General features: G+C 37.9%; 1 protein-coding gene across 2 annotated transcripts in view; it reads left to right on the forward strand.

Annotated features, from left to right (window-relative positions):
* LOC143188392 (adenosine receptor A1) overlaps positions 1–21,124 on the forward strand; it is a 100,425-nt gene that overhangs the window by 72,832 nt on the left and 6,469 nt on the right. For both annotated transcript variants that reach the window (XM_076392610.1, XM_076392609.1), the window contains one exon: positions 18,468–18,715. In XM_076392610.1, coding sequence (XP_076248725.1) covers positions 18,475–18,715 — 241 coding nt within the window. In that variant the 5' untranslated portion in view covers positions 18,468–18,474. The remainder of the gene's footprint in view (positions 1–18,467; positions 18,716–21,124) is intronic.

The raw sequence follows: 21,124 nt of genomic DNA on the forward strand, positions 1-21,124 counted from the left end.
GCATTACACCTAAAATCGAGGTATAGTGTCTTAAATATAAGACACTGAGCTTTGTTCCAAAAAAAGATCATGATCCTATGACGATTTTTTACGAAGTTATCGTCAGTCAAAGTTGGTCAATTTTTGCCGAAAATTATTTTGTATCATAATTTTTTTGTGCAGTGTATTATAGTTCCCACATATGTGAGCATAGAGTTAGAACACCTAATATAGTTGAATCCAATTAAGGTTGTTCTGAATGAATGAGTAATTAATCGTTTTGCATACAGTCAGTAGCGATGGGAACGATACCCTCGCAAGTACAATATTCTATAGGGATACTTTGGTCTATAAATTCTTCTTACACTGAGGTTCTATCTTATTCACGTCTCTACTTATGCAAAACACTATTACCATGCCTGATAAGGTATAAGTCAAATATGAAGCTGAAACGTTTGAGTTCGATGCGTTTGTTTTATCTTCGCGGCTCGAATTTTCTTAAAAGACTTCGAAACCTTTCGCGAAATGAAACGTTAACCCAATTCCGCGCAACGACGGTGAATACATTTACCAAAGGAGAACCGTACGAAGGAAACGATTCGGTTGCACGGATCGTTCAACCGTTCTATAAGGGGTGTTCCAATCGCCACTCTATTTCCTCAAAGTCTTTCAGACCAATGCGCTCATGTAGTACGATTTTGCCTCCTCTTTCGATTGAAACTTTCAGTTACATAATAGTGTGGATTTCTCCGTCTGTTTGCATTAATTTCCTTGTGATTCTTTAGCGATAGTAATCGTCACCGAAAAGCGTTCAACGATTGAAAATTCAAGGGTGAGAACTTAGAAAATATATTAAAAACTGTTTTCACTTTAACCATAATTGGTACATTTAGAATAAAAATAAACTTCAATCGAGAGAAGACCGAGTGTAATCAGTATTAGTGGTTTCCTAATAGTCACACTTGACACAGCCATCCCTTTTCCTTATGAGAACTGATGATGTTTGCCTGGTTGTCAAACCTGACACCCACTACCCCTTACGAGCAACTGATGATGATTGCTTGACCGTCAAGATCGACATCCACTATCCACATGGTGATTAATACCAGTAATAATTTCTTGACTACCGAAACGAACGTCGACTTATATCCAAGTAATTACAATTGGTCGCTATAAGGTCCTCGAAGTTGACTACCCCTAAAGGCATCAGAACCAACACCGACGAGTCTCAAACTTTTAATATCAAGTTATCAAGCTGATTCAAAATTGCCGAACTATTAATTAAACCTGGTATCGATGATCTTTCAATTACGAACGAATGAGCACTGATATCAGTGGTTTCTGTGCCATTAAGATCACCACCAGTGATTCCGAAATTGCCCGCCAGAATCCATATCGAGGATCGTAAAATTCTCAGGGGCACCATCGACGATTTCCTAGTTGCCGAAATTGACATGAACTATCGCTGACACATGAAATAAAGGGCGAGTTGCGTGGAATGCTGACTATTCACAAGTCACGCGAATCAATACCGATAACCTCGGAATCGTCGCACTCGGTTACGGCGACAGCCCAGCCGTGCGAGTCGATAACAGCAAGCCCCGTGCCGTGTGGGTCGATAGTGAGGAGCCCAGCCTGGAATCTGGTTATGATAATGCTCCACTCGTGCAAGCCGATGGTGACAACCCCGAGTCATGCAAGTTTCATAACGAAAGCTCTTAAGATCTGAATATGGCCAAGACACACGATTTTAGGGTCAACGCCTTTAATTCCCTTCTTTTCCAACTTTATGCATGGGTAGAAAGGCAATGTTGATAGGAAATTCTTTGACAGTGGTTTATATTCTATTCATTTTTTTTGTTATTTATGGAGAACTGAGAACTTGTCTGCTTTTATGGTAGAATTTCGTGACCAGGTGAACGAAATATTTTTTTTTACGTTAGGGTAATGGGAAGTCAAGATAAATTGAAATTTAGATGGATAGTTTTTTGTGGGTAGTAGGATAATCAAGAAGAATACAATTAAAAATCTTTTTTAGTTTTTATCTAGCAAAATTGAATTTGTAAAATTCAATTAAAACTGAATTGAATTCTAGTGGGACTTAATAAAAAGTTTCATTAGAAGTGAATTAAAAAATTGATTGGTTATCGAAGAAGAAAATGAAGCTGTTACCTCCCTTCTTCCTATAAATAAATGAAAAACAAGTAGTGTAAAACGTGGCTAACATTTGCCACGCTAACAAGCTTGTGAGTGCTTGTTTACGAAAGTTATGAGCAATTAAAACTTTGGGTAACGCGACTGAAGAGGTTCAGAGGATGTTTGCTGTAAACATAAATGTTGCTTTGTGACTAATATCGTCCTCTATGTCACACGTGTTTCCGAAACATTTGTGGTTTATGTAAACACATACAAAAAGGTCAATTTTAACACCAATTTTTTAGAAGATGATCCTTGAATAAATCGACTAACTCCTTAATTAATTTACGTTTCATGCTTTTCATTATCAGTATTATTTTCTATATATTAATTATTACGATATCGAGGTTTCTAAGTATATTGATCTGTTTGAGTTTCTCAAGTGTATACTCTCGGCTCATGTTGTTGATCACTCACAAAGCTAGTCGCCTATACTACTAGCCAATTCATAATGCTATCGCTGTAGTAATTACACGTAATAATAGTGGCATGAAACCTATTATTAAATCAGATCGGCTACGTTAATCTTAAAAACACTTGCATGGAAAAAAATAATGAAGAAATTAGTATGGTTACTGAATCTGAAATTTTCATTTTCTAAAAAAGTGCGATTGTATCCTCAATATTCTTCGCCACTATGACCTAATGAGACTAAAAAGAGCTTGTGGTTCTTGTCGTTTCTTTGCCATCTACGTGCCTCTTTGCGATCATAAAAAGCATCTATTACCTTTATGAACGGTCTACTGGATAATTACTATGCGAGATATTCGTGATGTGCTTATCACACATAAAGATCATTACGTTAATTAAACTTACTTTTTACATCGTGCTCGCCAATTAATTTCAACTACTCTCTTGCATTACTTCTTTCTTGGAAAACAGTTGCATCACACTGCTTGAATCACGCGGTTTTCTTTCCATTATTGTTGAAAAAATTGCAAAATTAACAAGATCGAAACGTTTCATCTCCCGTCAGCATTCGTAGTGGGAACATATTATCTAACTTATGATTTATCGTGGACCGCACTCACCAGTACATAATAACGATGTGTGAATAGAATTCGCTGTTAAGTCGCTTAATCGAGAAAATTTATGGTACACACCCCGTTGTCTGGGGTAAGTTTAATTTATGACTCGCACGCCGTCGAATACCATGCCTATTCCGATAAAATCTCGAGGTTTAATTAACCTTCATAAATATTTCGTGTGTTTTGATATGACGATGGCCTGGCAACAGATGCTAAATATGAGTAGCGAAATAATTGGTTGGCTAAAAATCTACGCCCATACCATAGAAACATATGAGGTCAAAAATCATGATTTGTAAAATACTTTGTAAAATACTTTAATAAGAAATACTGACTGAACCAAAAAACTGCAGGATGAATTTAGAAAGTTATTTTTCCTGGCAAACAGTACTTCATGCATCAACATTCTGGACCATTGAGATTTATGACAGCGGTTGTCTCAGAAGGTTGCTACTCTTGCTAAGTTTACAACCCTCTTATTCTCCCTGTAGTATACTGACCAGAGCTGGCAATAAAGATAAGTCCAGTGGTCACTTTGGTCATAACAAGTCCACCAGTTTAATACACGCAAGGTACATAAATAAAACTTTAGTAAGCAAAGATTTATTCGCCTCTATATCTTTCAATTCGTCAACATCTGAGTTCAATATAGATATCAATCTATATCTCAAATGAAGATCAAACTTTAAGTTTCTTAGAACCAACAGTGCTATCTGTGTAAAGATACTAAAAACGAAAATTCCAACAAAACTGAAACGGGGCTCCCAAATTGAAAATTCCAATGTGCAAACACCAGATCAGAGCTCGCAAGAGTCCAAAGTGTGTCAGCAAGAATGCAAAGTCCTCATCATCATTTAAGATGGTTGTCACTCGTCACGAAGACTGGAGTGTTCGTTACTAATGTTGACAGAGTTCTGTTCAACTCACTAACTAAGAGGCCAAACCAAGCTTCGTTATTCACTCTTCAAATGATCACGAGGCTGCAGGGCAAGGTGGCCCCGTGGTAACCCAGTGTACACTTTTTTTGGCGTTCTGCCAGCGCCATCAGATCTACTATACAGGGACGTTGTAAATTACATATAATGGAACGTCGTTCTCGAATCCATGGTTTACGAGAAGTATCTATCTCTTGTATTTACGATACGTCAATCGTTATGAAAACACAGGAAAAAAATTCCTAGTCGTAATCGGGATTCAGGATTCTTTTTATTCGCAGGGGAATAAATTTGAAATGAAAAATAGTAGAATGTATGAATACCAGAGCGTGAAAAAAAAAATGAAATCTCCATATTGCAATTTTTATTTTTACGACTTAATGGAGAAGAGTTTATGCGTTGGAACGTAAGCTCATTAAGTATGTTAAATTATTGAAGTTCTTCGAATTGATATTTTATACATGTGGTTCTCTAGGATCATGTTTGGAACTTTGTGTTTGATTTTCATAGGTCCTGGCTGATACTACAGCCACTGTTTGATAGTTGTCTGAACTTTGCATGAGAGAATGGGGATGATGATGTAGGTAAAGTTTGTTCAGTACTTCCTGTATTTATCGAGTACATAGCTGTACGCGTGTCTTGCTTCCATCATGAAGAAGTGACTTTCGTTTTAAATTTACATTTCTAGAATTCCAGAATTTTCAATTTAGTACTGCCTTTACTTTCATTCGATTTCCAATTATAGGTATTCTGTTAACTCGTTTGGCGCCGTCGGTAAATGCACCCATCAAATTCGACTTCTCGAGAAGAGGATGCGTCAGGAGCATGTTCCCACGCAACGAGTTTGATCTTCCGTGGCAGACGACACAGCTATGAAGTTGTATTGAATTTTTAAGGGACCCAGAATGGGAGGGGCAAGTCTGTGGAAGTTTGCTTTGATCAAAATTCGATGAGGTAGAATGGTACGGGATGAAGATAGAAATCTACGATACAAAATATTTGTCAAGATTCCTTGCACTCGAAGTCAGACACTTATTTCCCTTGAGATCGGCGCTTTACAATGCTAAACGCTAGGACGACGAACAACAAAAATTCCGAAGCAAAAGAGTCGAGGGCGTTAATATTAACATACAGAGTATAGCAAATATCAAGCTGCAAGTCCAATCCCTTTTATTTTCACATTTGCATGGGAAAATGTAGACACAGTCGCAGGAGAATAAAAGACGATAGGAGCAACGACGCTATGCATATGTATCTACTTAAGCTGAGCAAAAGACAGTTTCAGATTCAGCTCGAATGCGTATGTATATAATACACTATGTAGGATTCCTATTGTTCAAATATCCTGTTGTCTAAACTTTTGGAGCGCATCTGTTGTAACAACAGAGCTTTCATAATTGATTATTCTACCAAATGGACAAATTAATCAATTGCACGTAGTACGAAATGGCTAAGGATACAATAAAATAGTTTTTTTCATTTCGTACCAAAGTGAATATTGGCGTATTAATTACAGAAAAAAAACAGATTTTTTAGAACTCACTCCCTTATGAAGCCCCAGAGAGATGTCCCTTTTTGTATTTTCGTTTTTTTCATTATACTCTGTCACGTCGCGAACATGGTGTGGCGTTCCTGTCCACGCATTCACGTGCACATATTGGAGAGCGTAACTTGGAATAATTGGTTCCGCTATAGCGCGGCGCTACGAGTGTGTAAATTTGATCGTGTTTCCTATTTTCGTCACTTCGAGCTGGAATGGTCGCTTGAGACTGAAAATTAAACGCACCGACGACAAACGTGGATTGCTCTAACGATCAAAGGCAGTTCGAAAACAGTCGTTCCTGCAAAAGATCCACAACACCTGTGAGAGTTGACTTCCAGCTGCGTTAATGGCAGCGTAGAATAAGGTACTCATCGTTGGATAGGGTGGAACGCGGTGTAACAATGTATTTCGATAATTAACTGAAAGATGTATGAAATTGCTTGGAGTTTCTGCTGCTATAACTCTGTTATGTGAGCTACCATAACGTGAAGCAGCAGGAAATTGTGAACACATTGTAAGGAGATCTGTACATGAAATGATATGAATACACTTCATTGCAATTATACATTGTACAACAATTTTAGTTGTAAAATACATATTTGTATAATATATATGCTTGAAAATAGATATTTTAATTAAAAGCATAATGTACAATTAAACACTCAGAGAAATTCAGGACAGAGAAATTATTTTAAAATTACGAGACTGGAATGTTTCTTGTTTCTTGTTAACCAATAATTATAAATGTTACTGATTTGCAAGAATAACTCCATACAATTCTTCTTAACAATATGTATAGTAGAAATTATTGTACCAATGATTATTTTATGGGAAATATCGGTTTTCCACGAATTATTCTCTGTTCGATTAATTACATAATTCCTACTACATGGAGAACTCATTTGATTGGTTCCCCATCCTCTTCGAGGGGGTATAAATAACCCTGTAGGGCCACGAGTGTTTCACTCGTCGTGGGTCCTTCGGAGGGTGCGGATCGACCTGGACCCCACTGTACTCCATTGGATCCCACTGGACCTCCTGAGCACTCACCCTTGGACTATTCCCTGGTCTAGCTCACTACGAAATATAAATCTTCCTATCTCACAACTAACAGTAAATATGGAAAAATGGAAGCATCTCTTTCAAAAAAGTAAGTAAACTCTAAAATTGCATTTCCCTCTGAAAGTGTATTTGCACTTGGCTATCACAAAACTTACGACTGCTCGATGAAACTACTCTGGAAATGGTTTCATCGAGTTAATACAATACTGAAGTTCGCCGTCGCGCAAGATGTGCAGGAATGATTTAGAGACAATTTTGAGGGACCTGTAGACGCTTAGTCGGAAGTCATAACGAAACTATCTGAATCGAGTTAGCGAAGCCATTTGTTTGGCTGTCTGCGTGGAGAAGCACTCATTTCCGTTCCGGAAGTTCGGCGTTCTTTGGTAAGTAAACAGTAACTGAACTTGATTGCGAGAGCAAGTGATGCATGCACAACTTCGAGCGATCGTAAAAATTTCATAAAACTGGGACGACGATCCTCAAGATAATTGGAATTTTATTGTAACGCTGGGCTGTAAAGATGTCGAGGGCATCACCCTGAGCGAGCAGCGTTAAAACCTGCTCAGTGACGTGTGCTTGATTTAATATCTTGCAAAGACTTCTTACAGAATCTATCTTGTTATAAAATATTGGATTTTACATACTGTAACTCATAAATTCATCGACCTGATTATTCGCTTAAGAGTTCTGTACATCAATCAATGCAGCTGTGCTAACATTTAAAACATAACACCTTTTAATCTTACAAATCTTTCAATAATGTTTCTATACTATTTCATATAATATCGAGGGTGATTAGAATATCATCCTGTTCGTTGTTTCGAGTGAACTTAAATGTCTTCGGTGGCCACTGAAAAAGGTGCTTTTAAAAGCCGGAAATGGCGGCGAGAGCCGTGAGAGATTTGTCCGCGGTTCAGATGCATCCACTGAAGTTTAATTGCGTAGTAATTACTTAGAAATGAAGATTCATGGGACAAGAATTTCTCAGTAATATCACGACAGATTTATGACGATGTTATTTCAGAAGAACGCACAAGTAGGATTTCTTCCTCGTGAAATGTAGTCCCTCGTTCCACCTGTTTTTAAGCAAGTTCGTAGCGATATTCCATGATGAAGAGAGATTGTTTCCAAGCCAAAGCAAACTGTACCGCGGAGAAATTACGCAGCAGGCTGGGCGTTCAATGCATAATATATCAACGTGCACATGCGTCGTGTGTGCACTATTGATGGTATCGAATTTTCGTGCGGTAGTTTGCAGGAATACATCGTATAATTTGATTTCGAAAATCTATGCGGACCGATTTACCCTTTCCCTCAATTTAAACGATCATGAAGGGTGTGATACGATATACGAGACTCTTCCAAAAAATTCATTCTCTCTGTGACAATAATGGTGCAAAGTGATGCAAGTGGTGCAACAGTAAAATGTCGAGAATAATTTATTTAACAATTCCTGATATGCAACGTCGAACCAGTTGCCTTTAAACTTGATGTAACAATTTTAATGACTGATGTTGGACTATAACGATCTTTGGGTTCTAGTACCTTCTGTTTAGGTTCTACCTTTATGGAAAGCACTCGAAATGGCCATTTTGCATTTCAATATCAGTCTGCAATCACCAACTATCGCTATCATTTGCTCTGCTGCGCCTCGGGATCTGCATTTCTAGATGAATAGGTTCTAAGTCGATAAGGCTATCAGCGTCTAACATCTGCCTTTTAAGATGGACCACTATGCAACCTCTATCAATGTTCCAAGGAATATTGATTAACATTAACGAAGTGACAATTGGTACAATAGATACATGTATTCTATTTGAATCAATTTAACTACACAAGAGAGACTGGCAAGATATTACCTAAACATTTCACTGAAACCAATTCCCTCGAAGTTAAGGAAGCTTGGAATGAAAAACAACGTGAAGTAAATTCCGCGTGAATTATTCCAAAAGAATTCGTTACCAAGAACTCCGGGACAGTTCTTTATTCCAGGGATCTGAAGTACATCTTCTTTCGAAGCTGTTAGTAACAGAGAACAAAAAGCAAATTATTTACGCGCGAGAAAATATGAAGCTAAATAAAGACAGTGATTAAATCAAGCATTCCGAAGGCTGATTTTTCATTGTGAGAAAATTTATCTTCTAAGCGGCGTGAGGGTACGTTCTTTATTATAAGAATTCTAATTAAGAAATGCTGTTCAGAATCAAGTGAATTAAATATGCTAATTGTGTAACATGTTCATTACTTCCTACGACAGAAACGTTTTTAAAAAAATTAAAAAATACTAATTCCAGTTGCTTAACTATTTTCCCAAACAAGAGAAGAATTGGATCATACAGAGCTAAGAGAAGTCTGGTACATATTCATAGTCTCCCTATTCTACTAACACCCAATTGGGTTTGGCAGCGCAGGTTCAAAGACGAGTTCCTTGCATTGCGTAAGTTCACGGTGAATATATTCCTCTGCTGGATAGACGAGCTTACCCTAATAGAAGGGGTCAATTTCACAGAATTTGTATTTCTCATCCCCCTAGACAGTCAGTTGCTTCATACAAAAGAGAGACTACTAGAGCCGAGACCTCTATGTGCCTTGTTCGATTTGGAATACAATCTGAAGCTAAATTGAAGCATTGAAGAAGCACAAAAGGGACTTGGACTTCTACGTAATCATCCGTTCCTTCCTGTGGAACCTAGTCGCCATTTAACTTACGAATGAAGTAGCTTTCTTTCTTGTTGAAACGAGAAATGTCTCTCAATTGTTAAGACAGAATTCGGCGTCCTGAAACCTCAAATTTCCAAGAGAATTTTCGGCCCTCTCGCGAACAGGGTGAAACGATCCTTGAGGTCAGAAGACAGCGAGGAACGGTCGTCCTTATTTTCATTCCTTCATGATATTAAATTCCGCTTCTTCAAAGGAATAATTGCGGAGAAATAAGCGTTGCCCTTTAAAACAGGGCATATCCGTTCAAAAATTTCATTTCCTTCCTTTTAACTGACATCCTTGGTAAGAAATTTAGTTTGTGAACTTTAAATTTAGAAACCTCCTTGATTATTAAGATCCCCAATTCTCCAGTGAAGCGACAGACAGACTTTGCTTCTTCAAATTGGCAAATAATTGGTAAAATTGCTCCATTTGTCAATCATTGTTAGTGACTAATTGAGTCGATGAGTCGAAGAGCAGAACAAGTTTAAAGTTAGTCACTTTGAAACAATCTCGAGATTTCATTTCCCGACTTCTACTATTCTTCAATTCTTGGATCCAATTCATATAATATCTGCAACATCTCTTAATTTATTTCCCCCTGAATTATATCCACTAATATTTTCTAATTTATTCTGTTCGTATCTGCTCCGTTCTCATTCAGATATTGCTAATTGTTTACCCCGTTTCCCTTCCTTTCACAGCAGGAAGCGAGGTTATTAGATTACGTTATTATGCTGCTGTATAATTCTTTCGTTCCCGTTAAGTAACACAGTTGATTGCATTTCGCGTTCCGTTGCCAAAGGATATTTCCTGCCTGCAAATATTTACAGCAGGGCTTCTTTACGCGGGTATAACTTCACAATGCACATCGTCCACCAGCCTTGTTCTTTGATGCGAGATCGACAGCGGAAGCAAATCTACTCGAGCAACTTTTTGCCTCGCTTCACCCGCTAGCTAAGAAATTCTTTGGACAGTTCCAACGAAACTTGAAAGCTAGAACAGTTTTATATCACAGGAGGTATTTCTGTTCGAAACGTTCAGCAGAAAGTTGACTGTTCGTTCCGTTCGCTCCGATGGAACGACCAGCGGAGTTGTCTGGTTGTCTCCGTGCAAAAAAGGAGGACGATTAAATGGAATCTTGTTAGCGAAAATCCCTTGCCTTTAGGGGAATGATTTCCATATTGATAACACTCGTTTTACGCGACGAAAATAGAATCCCTGTTTGGTAGTAATTTTGTACAGTTATAGTGATTTCAGTTGTTTCGTGGGAACAAGGTAATGTTAACGAGGACATTCCTTAAATTTAGAAAATTTGAAAGTTTGAAAATTTGAATATTTGAAAATTTAAAAATTTGAAAATTTGAAAATTTGAAAATTTGAAAATTTGAAAATTTGAAAATTTGAAAATTTGAAAATTTGAAGACCAACCTGAACTAAAAATCACAATTACCGCTGTCCCCTTAGCACCCCATTACCTTTCCTTTTCCTTTAAATTTCGTTTTTCTCTTATCCTCTCAAACCTATTTATATTCTATTAAACCAATTTTCAGACTGTATTGACATCTGTCTGTATGACTTGCTTCCAAGAAGGCTGTAGTGAAAATCCTCGATTAGCATACTCGCTCAAGGGGTCAGCAATATGTACCTTAGATTGGCCATCAGACGGAGCAGCCTGGAGCTGTACAATTAAATTTCGCACTTGAATGAGCACGTGAGTTACTGTCAGTTCATGGATAACCAGGTTCTGTTACTATTTCGTGCACTCCACCTACGCATGGAATCTCTTAAGGTAGACCCTTTAATAACTCATCGGCAATATTACGCTTGGCTAAGCGTCGCGACACAGCGGATAAATTGCACTGGCTAGCAGACACACGCTCGCCCGTGAACCCTTTAATCCTTTGGGGGCCATCGATTTTGGCGAGGTTTATTATATCCCTTTTATCGCAGTTTCACAGATACCTGGTTAATTTGACACAAAATTTTGATATATCGATATTTTGAAAGTCGGTTAGCGTGGAGAATATGTTGGCCATTGATTGGCAGTATTTTAAAGTAGTGAATCTTTGAGCCTGATACAGTTAAGAGTAATCATGCTTGAAAATTCATGGAATAATTAAATTCTTTTTTTACAGTGTACTAATAGTTTAATCACTTCTCAGAATATCACATGATCTGAATGATCACAGTGTTACTCTGTGTTTAATTAACATGTATGTTTAGAATGCATATACAACTGTTGCTATATCAGGTGTACAAGACTGTATCGTATAAATGAATAGAGGTGGGTACATGATAGAACAAAAACTGAATGTTCAAGTCTACCGAACAAAACTCGATACTACATTATCAAAATTATATCTCCCAACTCATAAAATTGAGTTGGTAGTTGCGCCGCTGCAATTTGCATACGACTTCATACCAACTATAGTTTACATACATGCTTTACCTGAAATATAGATGAAACTTTAATAAATAATGTTAACCTATGTTCACAACTCTGAATTAGCTTTGAGTACAGGTCTTCCATCCGCCTGTTCAAATGTATTTACGTATTATGCGTACAAATGTGCTCTGAAGATTGCAATCGACGCACGGCTGCGTTATCACAGATGTATTCAGAACTTTGGCGAAGGAGAATCACAGGATGTTTCCACTAGTATCTGACACTTAATATCTAATTTTGTATTTGTATGTACCTACAGTAGAATTGTTGTGACGTAAATTTATACGATGCAATGTCTAATAAATCCAACAAGTTTTGAATAATAGTGGCACATGTGGCACATTTAAAACAACCTTCCCTTTCTCGGTCTGCAGACGGCTAAAAAAATTTTTCTCGCAAAATTCAATTCAGGGATGATAAAGTAGAAGCTTTGACCTTTAGAGTGAGACCAGGCTCATTGCCGTGTGATTTTTTTTCGCAAAGTTACAGCCTCTCAAAGATTGACAATTTTTTCAACCCCTGGATCACTAGGCTGTTCTGACGTCCATGTCCCATTTTCCACTCAAACATCCATAACTCGGTGAAAAAAAATCGCAGAACACTGAGCAAGGTCTCGTTTGAAAGGGGAGGCTTCAAACTTGATATCCACTACAGGAAGAGTCCCGAAAAAAATTCATTAAGGTCCGGACAGTTGATTGAATTCGGAATATATTTCAGGAAAAACAACCTTCCCTTTTTTAACCTGCAGCCAACTAAAAAAATTTTTCCGGGAAAATTCAATTCAGGGGCGACAAAGTGGAGGCTTTGCCCTTTGAAATGAGACCAGGCTGCCTGCCATACGAATTTTATTCACAAAGTTACAGTAGCTCAAAGATCCACAATTTTTCGATCCTTCAAGCCACTTATCTTCATTTGTTACTGGTTTACCATCCCAGTAAAATTGTACCCAATTCTATTGCCAATGATAGACCATTCTTCATGGAATAATCACACCTGCATTATTCAATCTCATTTACCTCTTGCGTATAATGAAGCTCCATGCGCGCGATAACAAATTTTTCCCAAGGGAGAAAGTAGGGGTAACCCAAATATATCCCGTTCTTTCCACTAGCATTAATCCTCATTAATAATTGTCAGACCATCGCAATATAAATAACCGTCAGACGGGGCTGCGAAGTTCGGCATAAATTTTCCACGAGCGGAACCTCTTTTTTTAATATCCCCTTGCATGGATACAGATCACGGCGCAGAGAACACACGTCATACTCACACGTATGAAGGATCGAGTTGGAGGGACGTCAACTGCACGCGGTATATTTTTTACGCGTACCGAGTCCCTGACAGAAATTAACGATGCAAATTTTTCAAGAAAGACTTTCGACGAGCGTTCATATCGCGTAGGTAAATAAAAGCATAATAAAAATATGCATCTGGCTCTCTGTTGAGTCGCGTTATTAAAACGGATGTGAGAAAAGTAGGAAAAGAGGAAACGGATGGAACCGCGATAGAGACTCGGACGAGCGAAATTGCGGTAGTATTGCGCTCATCGAGAAGTTTTATTCAATTGCTCGAGCACGTAACAAAGGCATCGCACACTATGCTGTTCTGATACTTTTCGCGCAGGGAATATGAAAAGCCTTTCACTTTGCCACACAGCTGCAACCTTTATTAATTGCTCGCCTAATGAAGAAATGCAATTTTTCTTTGCTCGTGTCCGTAATCAATTTATTTACCTTGCCGTAAATTAGACAAGTTAATTTCATTTCTCGGGAGGTAATTATAATTTGGCAAAAATAGAGAATTAGGCGAGGCTCTGTGCAATAGGAGGTAAAATCTCGATAAGCGAAATACTTTAGCAGCGTATTTCAAACAGAATAAAATGGGACACGGACATCAGCAGATTGTCGTCATCCGTTTTAATTAACTCACATTCCAGTTATACGGCTTATGGGGCTTCAGTCATGCGTCCCTTTGCAATTTTCTTGATTTACAATTTTTTCTAGGAATTTTCTTGGCCTCTAGCATATTTCAGTATTTGAAAAAAATGAGATATAATTTTTCATTGATTTTCTTAACCATACAAGTATGTACATTAAATAAATGTACAGATTCTAAACTATGGAAATATCTAAATTGATAATACAAAATCAAGCACCTGGATTCACTGTAATATAGTGTACTTTGCGTGTGTATACATTATTCACAAGGGAGAATATGTTCTCTAGAATAATCTCAAATCATAATATTTACCCCGAACACATATAAACAGTCTCTATGACCAACCTGCATGTCAATTTAGATTAATCTCTTTTCAATTATGCATATCCTTGGAAAATACTAAGTAGACCATAGATACACATCAAACATGATCAATAAATATAAATTTTCTTCCTTATATTAAAGGAAAACGATTCGTTAACTAAGAAATATTTGCACATCTCTGAATATCAAGCCTCCAATCTGTATACATATATTAATTACACATGTAACTATTAATTAACTAATTAATTCGGACTGTTCTAATTAAATCATGTAATTTAATAATTTAATACATAATTTATGAAGCGAAATTGATAATTTTAAGTGAATTATGCATGCATACGAGTATGTGCAAATATTTGCAACTATAGCTCCTGGAAACAACGAGGGCACAAGTTGAAAGACTTGTTAAACTGCTTCAGTCTACTTCAGCTCACTCACCTCACAAGTTTCTCCCAAATTACCATGTAGATTCTTCTCTTTGTCAACCTCTTGTTCCATACATACTCCATCAAAGAAGAAGATGAGACGTGCGAAAGACACTGATTACCACCTCGAGTCTCAAAGGTATTCGCCAACAGTCGGCGAGTCTGAACAAAAAAAGAAGTATGACAATTACTTCTACTTGAAGAATTTGACCCTAACAACTTTTTACCTACTTTGCAAAAAATATACATAGCTACAATTAAGGTTGATAATATAAAATCCCTATGTAAAGAGTTTATTTAATTAGCAGTAATTAGAGAATGTGCTGTTAATATACAGGGTGATCTAATAATAATTAGCATCTCGATTATCTTTAAAATTATAGGAGTTACTGAAGAGTTTCTAGTACCAAGTAATTTTCTTTTTGTTGGACAAACTTTTCTGTTATTTTTTTTGGTGTCTAAGATAATCAGGGTGTTAATTTTTACTGGGACACCCTGTATATACCACACAAACTATCAGAATAACATAATTACTACAGGAGCACGAAATTACTTATGCCACAATTTCAAATTCATCGAATCGCAAGCATGAACATTATGAAAACTATGACTGTGAAAGATCAAACGATTGAAGCACGTTATTCGTTTCATTATATGCCATTATGCGAACACGAATGTGCAAACAGGCACGTCTGAAGAACAGTTTCAGAAGTATAAGTGCGTATAAAATTTCTTTTATTTCAAAACTTCAAGGCGTCCTGACCACTCGCCGCATTCGAGGAACTTTGAATGGAACTATAAAATTCGGTTAATACTTATTCAAAGTGATTCCAAGTTTCGTAGTAACTGATTCCACGGGAATTTTGTAGCGGGGATGCGTCGAATGTGCCACTGACATCGTAACGTCTCGCCTCGGTAATTCCCTGTTCTACAGCAGCTAAGCGTGCTCGACATTTGCAAAATTCTTCGCGAGACAAATTCCATAATCGCGTGATTCCATCGCGTCCCCTACCTGCCTATCAGAAATTTCTCAGTATTTAAGTGCTACATTGGTAGTCACGCAAACTCGTCAAGAGACATGAAACGTGTAAATTAAAGGGTGGGTGCATTTACGTGAGGAAGAACCGCTTCACACACAGCAAGCATTTTTTACTGAAGCTTGTATAAGTAGTTTTAAATTAGGATCCTTTCGTTACTGAATTAATAATAAAATGCTATTTTAAAGACACTGAAAAAATTTGAATTTCTATTACCTACTTTCATGAACAAATATAAATATATTTTAATATCAAATATTGATGCACGAAGTGTGAAAATAGCACGTAGAATTTCAAGAAATATACTCTTGAACTGAAAACGATATGCAAGGTTTAAAAAGGAGATCGATTACGAATTCGCCACCTACCGATTGTAATTGTATCCTGTTCATCCTGTTTAATCGATCCCATGAAACTTTATACATATACGCAAGGCAAGGCAGTGACCACATCAAACGGAAGGTTTTCCACCTTCCGTGTGACACGTAAAGCAATCTGAATGCCTTGGAGTTATCCTGAATAGACCTAATGTGTCCTCTAACAAACGCTCTAGCAACAAGGCCTCGTTGAGATTTTAGGCTGAAGAATACGCCACTTTCGAAACCAGTTTCTTCATTGGTGCCAAAAGGGGAACAAGTTTCAAAGGACAATTAGCCTTTAGAATTCCTTGTGAAAGGGCTTGCCTTAAAATTATACTTTTTTGTAAAATTTCAATGTCCCCTAGGAACCTGAAAAATACGTATTGCAGCAACCCTTATATATTCATGGGTCTATGCATTTAATCAGGGTGGACATTCTATGGTTTTTTTCCATTTAAAAAGCGCGCAACAAGTGAGAGATATTTTAAAGATAGCAATCACGAAGACAGAGCGTAACTTATTCATACACGTCGCGGTAAAGATACACGCTGCTCATAAAGTCTGGAAACTTCCGCAGGCATAGATAGAGGGTACTTAAAAAACCATGTCTCTTGTCGACATGCAACAAGTCGCATTCTTAATGCCACTTGCACAGAGAATTACTTTTAATGAGGTAATTCAGAAGTGAGTAAATTAAAATTTAAAGAACCTCGAATCAGAAAAAATTAAAAATTCAGTGAAACATTTTCATCAAATTTCCAATTTTCACTCATTACCCACACAATGTATTTTCTAATATAAAAACAAAAAATTCTATTTCAAATTCTCCTTCTATTAAGTTCGAAGTTTCGTTAAGCCTGGCATGCACAGGCCACATTCTACTTCGTTCGCTGCATGTTACCACAAAGTCATCGACATTGTTCCATAATGGTAAAACCGCCCCTAAAATTGACGACAGGAGAGCAGACCGTAAACCGATGGAAGTAAACGATTATTAAAACAACAAACTATCTTTTAAATAGAGGCTGATCAATACTCTCACAATTAGGCTAGTCAGCGTGTCAGCTTTAATCTTCAAAGCCCCTCTGGGGGCTTAAAAACCCGATATCAAGTCGTTGCATCACGGTTTCCTTGGCCGTTTTAAACCCCGCGATAGTCGGTCGTGTTTTAAATTTCATAAAACCAGACAAAAATCGGGGCTCGAGTAGAGACGGAGCCAATTAGACGGGCGAAAAAAGTTTCGACCATGGAGAATCGAGTTTAAATTAGGAAAATGGATAATTATAGTTGGACAGTCTAAGAACGAGCAAGGGACATACTCTGCACAATTGCTTAAGATAAATTTGCATCTCAACGAGGACGCTAATTGTTCCTCCTGAGATCTCCTGTTCTCCAAAGAGACTGTTCAAACTATACGGAATTAAATCTGCCCGCATTCAGGCGGACCTCATCAATTTAAACGGTAACGAATGGACTATGTACAACCAGTGAATAGATCTCCTCCTTCGCTGAGTGTTTACAGACATTGAAATTTTAACGTTCCTTGTATCTTTGCCAGACTCTGCAGTCGAGCTTTATGAACCTCCTCTTTGAAGTTCGTCAATGTAACGAATGAAAAATAAAGGATAAAGGACAACGAACTGCAATATTGCCTTCTTTTTTCTTCAGTAGTCCAGCGCGCTCCACCTGATTTTTCGAGGTTTACATAGAAAAAAGAAAACTTCCTCTGTAGCCAGCGTCGTTCGTCTTTGGCATTTATTTTACAGCCTCGTGGCTTTCCTTTATGGTTTATATTTAAAAACCTGCTGCACAAAGTAGATTTTATGCGCTGCAGGGTCTTCAACAATGTTAGAGAAAAATAATTTCCTTCTGTGACTGGCAGCCAGCCGAAAAAACGAAGTTATTATTAGACTTAAGTTGTTGTTTTTGTGAACACCACAGGTCCTAAGTTGTCATCATTGAACTTGCAAGCCTTGTTCGTACAAGACGCATTAGTAAGCGAAGAAATGACATAGTGTATGTTTCGGAGGTATTTGTATATGCAATGTCCTGTCACTCGATAAATCAGGAGGAATTGACGTGGTTACGTCACTGGAATATTTTCCAAGCTCGTGTTCCAACGAACCCTTCGTTAAAGTACTTTTTTCAACGTCCACTGCAGCATGCAAAATAAAACGTCATATTTTAGGGAGACCGTTATTTCGCTGGTCCCCAAAATGACAAAGTACTTTTTAATATGTTTGGAACATCTGCGCGGCGCAATATGGCGCGACTGAAATTTTGACACTGCAAAGTCGCAATTTTATTAGCCTCCCATCGTATCTTCCTGTTACAGCTATGTTTCCCTTGAAAAGCGGAACCCAGAATGCTATATAACTTGGCGGTACTTTTGCGATATCTTAGATATCTCTGAATGCCAATTAAGGGAGGTTCCACCCTTGAGCAGTAAAGACGATTGCTTTTCCAATCCATTAATGGTCGTATCCTTTCAGTTTTAGAATGAACGGGACGACGACGACCTACACAGCTGCAACGAGCACCTTACCTGAAATTATGATAAGAATGGATAAGGCGGAGAATCCTCTGGACAGTGACCTTGATATTTCTCCTGTGACCCTATCGTCAGCGTGGTCCAGGGTGGCGAGGCTCCTTTTGTTAGCGTCGATGGCTGTCGGCGGTAGTGTTGGTAACGTCTTCATGATTTCCGCGGTGGTGGTTGAAGATCAACTCAAAAAACGAGGTACGGATACGCTTTTCTTCTTCATAATTTATAGGTGAAGGGTTTTCCACAGGAATCGCGTTCATTGTGATCAAACTCATATATTTTCTACTTTTTTTTTATCACCATTGTAACTCAAGAATATATTGATTTAAATCTAATATCGTTCCCCAGCTTCTGATTCTTATCTAAATATAAAATAAAGCTAGTCTGCAAGTGGGTCTAGTGGAAACCATTCTAAAAAGTAGGACATTTTTTAAAGCTAAAATGGTACTCATGGTAGAATTTAAAAGTCGTTTCCTCTGGAGTGAACAAAGGCTTTGTGCAAGATATGCATTACTGTATGCCTATATATGGCATTGCTTCTACAAGAACATTGTCAGACTTTATCCAGCTTCTAATTCAAAATATTAACCTGTTTGAGAAATCATGTAAACTGAGAGAAGAATTTAATCTTCGACTTAATAAATATTTGTCCAGGACATGTAGAATATGAATTCTCCCATGGGTATAAAGATTTCTTTGACGGAGAGAAAACCCATCTAACGGAACATGGTCATCCGACGCTCTTTTGTGAAATCGTTCCTTTTTATCTCTCATTGTGGAAAAATCCTTTTCCTTGCTCCCATGTGTAAAGGGACAAAACCCTCCTACGCATGGATATGGCGTCGAGAAGGATAATAGTAAGGAAGGAAATGCTCTCTGACTCCTCCATTTTTACTTCCACGATAACTGGGATCACCTTTTATATTTATCGAATCGTTATGTCCCAGCATTCCTAGGACAAATAAAGCTCCTTCTCAGAAATCTTATTACAGGTATCCATAGAACTCCAGCTCCACTAATTGTAAGCAAATCAATGAAAATGATTGTCCACTAAACTGAACAGTTTTCGAATGTCTGCCATTTCCTTGTTCACCTTCCACACTTGTTCAACTCCTCAAACTTCAGGGATTTTTACTACCAGCTCGTTTCACGCGAATCCTGATGGGGACGTAAATAATTCTAAGTTTCGTGCAGTCCAGACGATTCAGCAGGAAAATTTCGTTCGGTTTCCGTCGTTACCTCGGCAATAAACTTCCTCGTACGCAGCTCTTCAGGTTCTTCCTGCCGATATGAACCAAGGCGAGGTCATCAGTGTCTGCGTAACGAGGAGGAACTCCTGATCGTCCGTAACAATTTCGTAATTTCACTCTGACAATACCAATAAATATAAATATGCCTCCGTTCAGTCTGCACCGAGGAAGAAAGGAGCCAGGCTGCCACGGAAATCCTTCTTTACGAGGAGTTCTTCGCAGTAGCGTCGAAACTCGCATACGTCCTCGGGTGACAGCGATCGATTTTCTTCGGACCTGTCCATTGCCCCGAGGCGTTCAAAATGTAGCACTTGTTCCACTGTTGGCTCTGTTCGTTACTTGTTTGCTGAGAGAATGGTATTGGTTCTTTCAGAATTCTTGTTTTCTTCGACTTTTCACGTGAAAATATTTAGCTTCGAAGGAGTTTTTAACGAAATGGAAACTCGAATTGTGGGTTGATACACGTGAACGTAGGGTAGAATATTTAAGAGTTCCTGGTGAGACACTTTTTATTCTTTAACGTCGTTAGAATATAAATGAGCTTTTAACCACAAGTGTAATTGAAATACAGGAGCGCGGGAGTGCAGCTCTGAGTAATCAGAGGACGAACTAGTCGAGATAACAATTTTTGTTTTAATGTAATTAGTTCCTTCCTAGCTTAACTTTCATTATTTTTATCTCGATATTCAGAGTGCTCTGTTTTTTCAATTTTTATTCTGTCAAATATTTAGGTCAGTTTCAGTAAATGTAAGAGTTTTAAACTATTCATCAATCCCAATTTTTTAATCGAAAAAAATATACATGTAACGATTCATTGTAGCACGCCCTTCGTAGCTAGCAAAATTCTATCGTGCAAACTTTTTATTTCCCAATTTGGACAGTTATCTTTGTCGAAAACAATCGTCAAAAAGAAGTGAGAGAATACGAGCAATTAAACAGACATTTTCACGGATAAAGGAACACGAAACCTGTGGGTCAAACAAAAGCCAGATACAACCCATCTCCGATTTTAACATGTTACGAACAAAGGGACCGACGACGCTTGCATTTCAACAGCTTCAGCGTCCGTCACAAAAACTAACGAAAGATTCATCAAAAGCTATGTGTGAATTCGGTAGAAAAACGCGAATCCTCCATTCGACGTACTAATGAATACCAGCGGTATCTGAGAGATCCATTGGACACAATGGATCTTAGAATAGCGAAAGCTCAGGAAGAGATGGGCGCAGAAGAAAAGCATTTGCATAATTCCTCGTATCGATCGTTTTTTGCCACGTAAATAACATCTCGAAGAGTCTAATTACCAACCAGCAGAATCGCTGGGGCAGATGATTAATTCACCAACGCTCGACAA

This window comes from Calliopsis andreniformis, chromosome 2, assembly GCF_051401765.1.
Source record: "Calliopsis andreniformis isolate RMS-2024a chromosome 2, iyCalAndr_principal, whole genome shotgun sequence".
Taxonomy (NCBI): domain Eukaryota; kingdom Metazoa; phylum Arthropoda; class Insecta; order Hymenoptera; family Andrenidae; genus Calliopsis; species Calliopsis andreniformis.